General features: G+C 49.1%; 1 protein-coding gene across 6 annotated transcripts in view; it reads left to right on the forward strand.

Annotated features, from left to right (window-relative positions):
- PKN1 (protein kinase N1) overlaps positions 1 to 10,721 on the forward strand; it is a 64,476-nt gene that overhangs the window by 47,741 nt on the left and 6,014 nt on the right. For 4 of the 6 annotated variants that reach the window (XM_035104818.3, XM_088661692.1, XM_035104815.3 and 1 more), the window contains exons 11-21: positions 1,651 to 1,813; positions 2,735 to 2,831; positions 2,976 to 3,061; positions 3,611 to 3,689; positions 4,207 to 4,298; positions 5,368 to 5,544; positions 5,835 to 5,897; positions 6,212 to 6,288; positions 7,574 to 7,716; positions 8,261 to 8,368; positions 8,700 to 8,780. In XM_035104818.3, coding sequence (XP_034960709.1) covers positions 1,651 to 1,813; positions 2,735 to 2,831; positions 2,976 to 3,061; positions 3,611 to 3,689; positions 4,207 to 4,298; positions 5,368 to 5,544; positions 5,835 to 5,897; positions 6,212 to 6,288; positions 7,574 to 7,716; positions 8,261 to 8,368; positions 8,700 to 8,780 — 1,166 coding nt within the window. The remainder of the gene's footprint in view (positions 1 to 1,650; positions 1,814 to 2,734; positions 2,832 to 2,975; positions 3,062 to 3,610; positions 3,690 to 4,206; positions 4,299 to 5,367; positions 5,545 to 5,834; positions 5,898 to 6,211; positions 6,289 to 7,573; positions 7,717 to 8,260; positions 8,369 to 8,699; positions 8,781 to 10,721) is intronic. The other 2 variants (XM_088661691.1, XM_035104817.3) reach the window with 1 other exon arrangement.

Below are 10,721 nucleotides of genomic sequence, written 5' to 3' on the forward strand. Positions count from 1 at the left end.
TGACCTGGAAGCTGTATGCCGGCTTCCTCGGCCAGTAAAGCGAGATGAGTGCCGCAACCCCAGAGTCAGTCATGACTGGACCTAACGGTCAGGGGTCCCTTTACCCTTTACCTTTAGGTGCGATCAGAGTTCCTTGTGGGGTATTGTCAGGGGTGGAAGTTTGATATGACATGTTATTTAAGAGGGAATGTGCAAGTTGCTCTTACTGGTACTTGGAAAGGGGGATGGATCTAGTCAGGAATCCTTCAGCACTTCAGGAAAAAACTCATTTGCACAACTAGGTCAGAAAAGGGTTGGAAACCCCCATCACCTTATAGTCTTAGGAACTGTCATTTAATACTGCACTGCATGTTTATGTTTCTTTCCATAAGCTGATTACACCATCCTGGTAGCATTATGTCCACTTACATGTATGTGGTCTCAATGAGGGGTGGTCTTCCTTCTTCATGGGTACAGGCACTACAGGGAAAGAGAATGATACTGGCAACACTAATCATGTGTGTGTGTGTGTGTGTGTGTGTGTGTGTATATATAGCGCAGTTCAAGGGTTAAAAGCGCTTCACTGCTATATCTTAGTAATCCTTACAACAGACCCGTAAGAGAGGACAGTGACACTCTTGTATGGCATAGGGCTGGAGATGAGAGGATAGTGGCTTTCTTAAGGCTGCATAATAAACTTGCAGCTAACGTGAGATTTGAACCAGAGATGTCGCCGCTCACTTTCAGCCTGTAGGCTACACCATCTCTCAAAACAGCTGTGTTATCACATGGAGGGTTTGGTCTCTGCATGAATACCTGTGTTTATGTACATACACAATATGCTTAGATTTGGAAGGTATTAACCACAGGTCTTTCGGGAGAGGGAAGCATTTCATGACCAGTGTTAAAGCTCTTGCATTAATGAAGGCAGGTCTGAGGACCCACCTTCACTATAAAATGAAGTATTTTATACATTTCAGTTGTTGTCACTAATTGCTTGTGACTAACGATTCTTGACTTGCTGGCTTAATGCTATTTCTTTGTAAAAATTTCTTTCCCAGCCTTCACCATGTGATCCCAGAACTGGTTACAACAATAAGATACACAATTATAAAGACAAATAAAACTGTTGGGGTCATATAAAACGAGGAAAGCCATTCCAAATGGAAAAGACCAGGCTAGAGTAGGCTTCCTCAAACTCGGCCCTCCAGATGTTTTTGGCCTACAACTCCCATAATCCCTAGCTAGCAGGACCAGTGGTCAGGGATGATGGGAACTGTAGTCTCAAAACAGCTGGAGGGCCAAGTTTGAGGAAGCCTGGGCTAGAGCCTGGGGCCACCCAGAGAACCTGATGGATTCAGATTTCTTCATTACGCATACGGTAGTTAACCTGTGGAATGCACTTCATAGGATATGGTGGTGGCTTTGAAAGGGAATTACCTTGTCCTCTATTTGGCAGTCAGCTGCTACTAGATGATGCCTTATGGTGCCCCCAGGTTCAGAGCCAGAATGCCAGTTGTTAAAAACAGCAGTGGAAGAAGGCAGTAGTCCTCATGTGCTGCTTGTGGACTTCCCTGGGGTTGTCTGCCCTGTTGAAAACAGAAGGCTTGCTTTGATCCAGCAGCGCTCTCATGATTTATGGCAGCTTGTGGTCTGACATTTCTCCCCAAGGGAAAGCTTTCCTGCGTGCCCGCCAGATGAACATTGACATTGCCACTTGGGTGCGACTCCTGCGGCGCATCATCCCCACGGCCAACACCACAGGCACTTACAGCCCTTCGACGCAGATGACCCCAACATCTGGCTCTGAAAGCAGGCACAGCCTCAACTCTGGGTAGGTGCCCACTAGACTGGGTGGGTAAACAGCCTGTGCAACAGGGAAACACAAGTTCTTTTTATATTGTGGCTCCCTTTTTTTCTTTTGTTGCTAGTTTTAAGAAAAGAAGGGAATTTGAGGGGAATGATACGTTTGAAAGGGCAATGTTGAGATACCCTATTCTCGGGTGGGCACCAGGAGCGTAGCAAGGGGGAACGATGGGGCGGGGCGCCCCGGGTTCCACGCGGGGTGCCCCTCTGCCGTACGGACATACGCGGTCCATGCCAGCTGCCATGTGCTAGCGGCAGCCCATAACGGGCTGCTGCGTGCGAGTGGCAGCCGGGCTGGCGCTGCTGCTCCTGCGGTAACCTTATGAGCGGCAACTCGTAAGGCTACTGCTTGTGAAAAGCAGCACGGATGGGGCAGCCTTACAAGTTTCCGCTTGCTCAGCGGATCGTAAGGTTGCCGCGGGAGCAGCAGTGCCAGTCTGGACAGACTGTGCATGCACCGTTCATCCTGATGCGTGCGTCATGCATCGTGACGCCACGACGCCCCGTCTCCAGGGGGTGCCTCCACGTTTGCTGCCCTGGACAGCCAAGCAAACAAACACCAGGTGGGTGTTGTTTAGCATTATAAGAATATCACGATTGCGCTTGCTCTCATTTGTGGCTGTGCCATAGCCATGCAGGTTTCTAAACCCCTTGACAACTTCCTTCCAGGGCCCAGTTCACAAAGCAATCAGAGCTCCCCCCCCCCATAAGCACTTGCTTTTCTCCTGCATGTCTAGCTCTTGCCTAGGCTACCTAGAGTGCTGTCAGTGTGATGCTGAGGCCTGGAGGCAGTGATCTGGGTGCTGCTTGCCTCCGTTTCTTACTCAACTGCAGCCCCATGATTTATTGCCTGGGATTCTCCAGAGTGGCATTTTTTCCTTTTCTCCAGGGACATTGCCATTGAGAAGCTGAGCTTGGATGGGGACAGAATTCAAATCGAGCAGGTGGGCCAGGATGACAGTGAGCTTCCTGGGAAGGTCTTGTTGGTAAGTGTCTGTGTTCTTCCCCTTCTTTCATCTGTCTTTCTGGAAGTTGCTTTCTTGCCTGCTCCTCTGTCATGAACAGCAGTGAATTGCCTTGATCTGTCATTTGCAGATGCCTCTAATTTGGTTGTGTGCTTCTCTCTTCAGACCTCACAAGTTGGGGAGGAGATTCCCTTCCAGGTGGAGCTGGGCCCAGGAGGGGAGGCAAAAGGATCTGATGGTACTTTTTACAGGTAGGGGACAATCATTATTCCCCCTCCCACTCCACATGCACCCCCTGTATCCAGGTCCTTACTCACCTTCTATGTCATTTACACACTTCAATTGCACTGCACCTCCTTACCGTGTTCTAACCCTGCCTCCTAAAGTGGCTAACTTCAGTCTATACTGCAATGAAAGCTTAGTTGTGGCTCATCCCTTGCACAGGTTCCAACATGTCTTTACCTCTTATTTCCAGCTGTTACTTCGGTTTGGGAGATAGCAAACATAATATATGGTTGTCAGGGGTGCTGCCTGGAATGTGCACATGCAGATTTCACAAACCACTGAAGTTTTAAGTGTAACACCATTGATAACATATGTCTTGCTTCCCCACCGCCTTTCACAGTGCCCAAACTGTGGAGTTCCCTGTTGCAGAAACGGGATTCTCACATGAGCTGACATTCATAGGCCCAAGCGTGGAGAAGCTCAGTGTTTGTGTGTGTGTGTGTGTGTGTGTGTGTGTGTGTGTGTGTTTGGGGGGGGGGGACAACTTTCTCCAGCTTGTTCTTTTTATCTCACAGCAGCCACCTGAGAAAAATGCCTCTTGCATTGGATGACTTCCGATTTGTCGCTGTGCTGGGGCGTGGCCACTTTGGCAAAGTGAGTATTCTAGTAATTCCTCCTCAATACTTCTAGGTATCTTAGATTCCTCCAAGAGGCACATCTGCTCAGGGGCGTACGAAGTGGGGGGCGGAAGGGGTGGTCTGCCCCGGGTGCCACTCTGGAGGGGGGGTGACAATATGGCCCCTGCCTCCCCGCAGCCGTAGAGCGGCCGAGGGCACACACAGTCTGTACTGGCGCCAATCACACAGCGACCATACGGGCTGCCTCTTGCACAGCAACCGTCCGGGATGCCGCACATGCACAGTCCGTACAGGATGGCCCACCCCTGGGGGCCAGAGAGGGTTCCTCCGCCCACTGCATCTGCTTCGCCCCATCCTGACAGACATAAGGCCATCTGCTAATGGGTGACTAGGGTCTGGAACCCTGGCTCCTCACTTCTTCTTCTTGAACCTTTTCCGATGTCCTAGTTTGCCTCTTCAGTGTCACAGGAATGTTAGGTGCTAGTTTAGTCACTGATCTATGCTGCCTTTCTTGTGTTCACCCTTGGGCATAGGTGCTGCTGTCGGAATTACACCGCACAGGGGAGCTATTTGCTATTAAAGCCTTGAAGAAGGGTGACATCGTTGCAAGGGATGAGGTGGAGAGGTGAGTCTGTTCCAGCAGCCTGTGCCAGGGGGGCTGGAGGGCTATGCCATAGCATCTCTGGGCGTTTTGAATATGATTTTGATGCCTTAATAGTGCTAGTTTGGGATAAGACCTGAGTCTGCATCCCCACACTAGGCTCTGTTCCAGTTGCCTTGGCCAGAAAAATTAGGGGTGTGTATGCAAGAGAAATGGTATTTGTACACAGGAGTTGAAAAAGCACATTACTTCTCATGAGGAGCCATGGACTTATGCAACTCCCAAGGTCCCCCAAAGGGGAGGAGGGAGCAGTTCTAGCCATTAAATGCCATGACTCCCATGCTGCAGCTGTCCATTGCTCACTTCCGTGGGAATGCTTTATCCCAGCCAGCTACATATGTGCCTCCAGTAGCGTCAAGGCTCCCCACACCCCAGTATAAGGTAAAGGTACCCCTAACTGTTAGGTTCAGTCGCGGACGACTCTAGGGTTGCGTGCTCATATCGCTCTATAGACCGAGGGAGCCGGTGTTTGTCTGCAGACAGCTTCTGGGTCATGTGGCCAGCATGATTAAGCTGCTTCTGGCGAACCAGAGCAGCGCACGGAAACACTGTTTACCTTCCCGCCGGAGCAGTACCTATTTATCTACTTGCATTTTTGGCGTGCTTTCGAACTGCTAGGTTGGCAGGAGCTGGGACCAAACAACAGGAGCTCACCCCATCGAGGGGATTTGAACCGCCGACCTTCTGATCGGCAAGCCCTAGGCTCTGTGGTTTAGACCACAGCGCCACCCGCATCCCTTACACCCCAGTATACATAAGGGTAAAATGCATGTACTGTATGCATTGAATTGTGTGGAAGCTGGGAGGAAGACTGTTCCGATGTAGTAGATCTCTACCTTCACAGCTCTGTGTCTTCTCAATGAGACAGTCATGCATGCATGTGGATGCACACACACACAAGCATGCATGACTGTGAGGTGGGCATGCACAAATTGAAACTGTGAAGGCAACAGCCTGTTTTTAGAGTGCCAGGCAATGTGCGGTTGTCGCCCATCCTGACATGGTTTCTCTCCCCCCGCCCCTTCCCTACTAGCCTGATGTGCGAGAAGAGAATCTTTGAGATCGTGACCCATGCGCGACACCCCTTCCTAGTGAACCTCTTCGCCTGCTTCCAGACACCCCAGCATGTCTGCTTTGTCATGGAGTACACAGCAGGCGGAGACCTCATGATGCACATCCACACGGATGTATTCACAGAGCCACGTGCCACGTGAGTGATGGGGCAGGGAGAGGGAGCCACAGGGCAGACAATGGAAAGGGGCTAGAGACGTCCTGAAAGCATCTTGCCCATTGTTGTTTTGGGGTCACTTGCTCTCTTGCCAGCACACTGAGAGCCGATTAGGCAGAGATGCAGTGGGTGGCGAGTCTGGCTTTACAGCCCTATTTACTTTGCCTGTTACTGCACACGTTTCTTCTTGAAGCCTTCATGCAGTTTGTTAGTCATTGCTGACTAACCAGAGAAGGGCTGGTCATGGTCTCTCCTTCTCTTGCCCTCTGTAGGTTTTATGCTGCTTGCGTTGTGCTGGGGTTGCAATTTCTTCACGACCACAAAATTGTATACAGGTAGGTAACGCCATGTGGGCCGCCATCCTGGTAAATTCCTCCCCTCCCAGAGTCCCTTCTACACTCTTCCGTATTGTCTTTTTGCTCTATGCCGCTTGATATGTGTTATAGCGTAGCAGGGTGTTGTTCATCTGCCTATGCACGGTGGGATAATCGTGGTGTCTCCTGCCAGACAAAGAGCTGTGGAATATGATACAGGATTCCTGTGTTACAGTACAACTTCAGTTAACCCTGTAGCTCCCTTCAGTGAGGTTGGCTAATAGTTTCTGCAGAATGCAGTGGTTCTATCTGCCTAAAATTCTCTTGCCCTGCAGGGATCTGAAGCTGGATAACTTACTGCTGGACACAGAGGGTTTTGTGAAGATTGCAGACTTCGGCCTCTGCAAAGAAGGTGATTGTCTGGGGTGAGATGGATACCTCCACGGTAGGCATAGGATCCTCTAAACTGGGGACAGTGAACCCACAGCCTGCAGGCTGTAAGATATTTTAATGGCCACAGAGACTGTTTTCCACCCCCGCTCGACATTTGACATTTTCAGGATTTTCCAGAATTTGTTAAAGCACTTTTTTCCAGAATTTTGCAGATTTACCTTGTGGCCTTGCTTGGATGCATAGTTATTGCACTTAATTATTTCTCAAGTCTTTGCAGTCCTTAAACATTACTAAAACTCCTTAGACAGAGTGATTCTGCAGCTCTCAGTAACTTTTGTCTTAGGCACTTCCTGTAGCTTCACACTGACACCTAATGAAGAGATATAATCTCTGCTATCGATCTCGAGAGCAGCCAAAGCTTGAAGCTGCAGAATGCATATCTTTTCATTGGTGCCAAGCTGCAGGAAGTGAAATAGCACTTATTTCCTTGCCCCTGCATTTATTCCTCTTTTTATAGTATACTTTGGGGGGGGGAGGAGATATATATATACATTTGGATCTGCCAGCCTGTCCCCCCTTCAACTGAATGTGTGCATGCCTGCTTTGTGGTGTGTGTGTGTGTGTGCCCCCAACTCACTCTCTCTGTGTGTGTGGGCAGAGATGTGTGCAGGCTGCTTTTCATCTACTCTCCCCACCCCTGAGATTGTATGCACTATGTGCTCCACGGGTGTGCACATGCGACCGAATGTGTGTGCATGCTGGCATGCAGCCCTTGGCCACCTCAACCTGAAAAATGTTGACTGCTCCTGCTCTAAATCAAAATGCAAATGAAGTACAGCCTTGTAGAAATGATGCCAGACTAAAACAACTGCTCTGGTAGGCACTAAACTAATCTACAATGATCCCAAAAAGACCTGGATGGTGGGGAGCATGCAGAGGGGAGGATTGGTCTGTTTTGCTTAAGCTTTCTTAGCCCAGTTCTCCACTGTAATGTGAAATCCAACAAATCCTGAAGGAGAATGTGCTTCATCTATCCCTTATTTCAAAGTCCCCCTCAAACAGGGCCGGCCCTAAGGCAAGGCTGGGTGGCGCCTGTGACAGCCGTGCTGCGCCCGCCCGCCGCGCTGAGAAACGGGGGAGAAACGGGGGGGGCGCCAGAGGGATCGTCGCACCAGGGCACCTGATATGCTTAAGACGGCCCTGCCCTCAAATGTTTGCAGATGCTTGTCCATTCCTGGCAGGCACTTTGCAGAGGGCTGTTGGTGAGGGAACATGCTAATAACCACTTTCTTTTGCTCTGCCAGGAATGGGCTATGCTGACCGCACCAGCACCTTCTGCGGGACTCCAGAGTTCTTGGCTCCTGAGGTGCTGACAGACACATCATACACAAGAGCCGTTGACTGGTGGGGCTTGGGGGTGCTTATCTACGAGATGCTTGTAGGGGAGGTGAGTCCCACCTGTTTGACTGAGGAAAACAGTGAGTTGAGTGCAAGAGACCAGGATTTTATTATTGGGAATAAAGCATAGGTGTGTGTGTGTGTGTGTGTGTGTGTGTGTGTGTAGGTTTGGGGGCAGAGGGGTTGCAGAGAGAGAGAGAGAGTGCAGAAGAACTTGGATGTTTGGGTGACATATGACCATTGGCCCATCTTGCTCAGTAATTGCCATAGCTCCCCGGGAGTCTCTCCAAGTCCCACCTGGCTAGGTCAAGCATTTAAACCATTGCAAAGCAAGATATTCTCCCACTGAACTGCAGCTGTTCCCAAGGAGGGATATTAAAGAGGCCTCATTCTCCGAAGAGCAAGGTTGGAAGTTCTGTGGGCTAGCACTGACTTGAGAAGAGCTTCCTATACAAGGTCATGTGAGCCACCTAGGTGTTTTATTCTCACTGGGGCATGGGTGGTGTCCTGGAGTTCATCCTAAGGGATGCCTAGAGGACCAGATCATCAATGATGCCCTTCATCCACTTATCCTGCCTCGGTTGGCTTTGTAGTCCCCATTCCCTGGAGATGACGAAGAGGAAGTATTTGACAGCATCGTCAATGACGAGGTGCGCTACCCCCGTTTCCTGTCCACGGAGGCCATCGGCATCATGCGCCGGGTGAGTCTAGGGGCTTTCCCCCCAGTCTGGGGTGGAGGCTTGCCAGAATCAAATAGGGTTGGTGGTGGGAGTGGTTCCTACTTAAGGTAGCGTAGGCTGTAGAGAACGGGGGGGGGGGTTGGGGGCCTTGAGCACAGTGGAGCACCATCCTTTTGTAAATTCTTTCAACCCACCCCAGGCCTGAGTATGGGCCAAGCATGAGCCAAATAGAGCACACTTTTCTCCGTCGCCCCAGGCTTTGGGAGTGACTGCGGAGGGTAGGAATAGGTTAGCAGCAGCTTGTTCACAGGGAAGCCTGGTGCTGATGATCTCTCTTTCTCTCTCCACTCAGCTGTTGCGGCGAAACCCAGAACGTCGCTTGGGCTCTAGTGAGCGAGATGCTGAGGACGTGAAGAAGCAGCCATTCTTCAGGGTCAGTTTCTGTCGGTCTTTCTGCTTCTCCCAGATTCTTCCTTCAGGGTAATGCTGAGCGAGCCTCTGCCCCAGCTTCTTGGCATCTAAAATGCACCCACTGTGGGCCCAGCCTTCATTGGGACTATGCGGCAGCCTAATATTACAGCTGGGATGGTGCTTTTGTGATTACCCCACTTCTTCCAGAGGAGTAACCGTGTTAATCTGTCACAGAAAAAGAGCAAGTCTTGTGGGTCCTTTTCTGAAAGGCTCAAGCAAATTTATCGTGGAGTTTTCATGGACCAGAGTCTTGTCTCCATGCATATGATGAAGATCACTCGGGTCCTCGAAAGCTGTGATAAACATGTTTGTCTGCAAAAGGTGCCACAGAGCCATCCCTCTTTCTCATGTGTTTGTGGTGACCTTGTCTTTGTCCCCAAGACTCAAGTCTGGCTCTTGTCATGTTAGAGCTGTAAAGGATTACCGATACCTTATCCCATTATGTGAAACACCCAAAACACATGCTGTGTTTTAAAAAAACACCCAGCATTGTTAGCTAGCGGTTTTCCTGTATCAAACTTGTACCAGGGAAGTAGCTGCTCCTTTCTCTGTACGCACAACAGCATTCCCTAGTGGTGTGCATGGAGCATCATGGAGCATGCACCATTTGGAAGAAGTGCCCCAGGCCTCATCCACACTGTGCATTTAGAGCAGTATCATACCACTTTTTTTTTCTTTACAAAGTTGTTATTGTACTCCACCAGATCTTAACCTATTACAGTATAAGTCTTCAATCCAATTGTAGAAGGGAGCCACATTTTTATTTTTCCAGTTCTTTAGTATCAGTCTTTTTGCCGTGGTAAGGGCACGGAGAGTCCACACATATTGTTCTTTTGTGAGGTTCCATCTGCTGGGCATAGAATTCAAAAGGATATTTTGCTCTGTAAATGTAAGGCTGTTCTGTACAGTTCTGTTGATAGTTTCAGTTACCTTCTGCCAAAAATCTTTCAATATAGGACACTAATATATATATATATGTTTTAGAGCAGGGGTCAGCAACCTTTTTCAGCTTTGGGCCAGTCCACATCCCTCAGACCATGTGGTGGGCCCGACTATTTTTTTTTGGGGGGGGGGGAAATGAATGAATTCCTATGCTCCACAAATAACCCAGAGATGCATTTTAAATAAAAGGACACATTCTACTCATGTAAAAACACCAGGCAGGCCCCACAAATAACCCAGAGATGCATTTTTTTTAAGGACACATTCTACTCATGTAAAAACATGCTGATTCCTGGACCGTCTGTGGGCCGGATTGAGGCGGCAATTGGGCCGCACCCTTAGGTTGCCTACCACTGTTTTAGAGAAGCATTATCCCTATTGCATCTCCAACAGTTAGATACCTTAGATAGTCCTTTTTAAAACAAACGTAATGGGGTCCAGTATATTCGAAATAATATTTTTTGTTGTATGAGCCTCAATTTAAGGTCCAGAGGCATCCTTTTTATAGCATTTTAAACAGTTTTCCACTGTGTGGTTGAAGATCTCTCGTTCTTTATTCATTCCTCCCTCAATCCCTGTATATCAAATTGGTTTACTAGTAACAAAGATTTATATGTGTTGATGACTGGGTTTTGTACCTCTTTAAACAGTCATGGCTCCTCAGGGAAGTGGAGTCTCTTAAGGTCCTGAGAGTTGCTAGGAGACCCCTCAAAAGATGTACAGTTTCCAGAATAGTCCAGCAATCAGTCCCTCTTCCCAGTGAATTCTGGGAATGGTAGCTCTGTGAGGGGAACAGGGGTCACCTAACAGTTCTCAGAACCCTTAACAAACTATAGCTCCCACGATTATTTGGGAATAACCGAAGCAGTATGGTACTGCTTTAAATGTGTGCTGGTCTATATTGCTGCTCCTGCTGCATTGTCCGCTGTATCGTTCCAGTACCATGCAGTTTCTCTCACAA

Source organism: Zootoca vivipara, chromosome 2, assembly GCF_965207765.1.
Source record: "Zootoca vivipara chromosome 2, rZooViv2.hap1.1, whole genome shotgun sequence".
In the NCBI taxonomy this organism is placed as follows: Eukaryota; Metazoa; Chordata; class Lepidosauria; order Squamata; family Lacertidae; genus Zootoca; species Zootoca vivipara.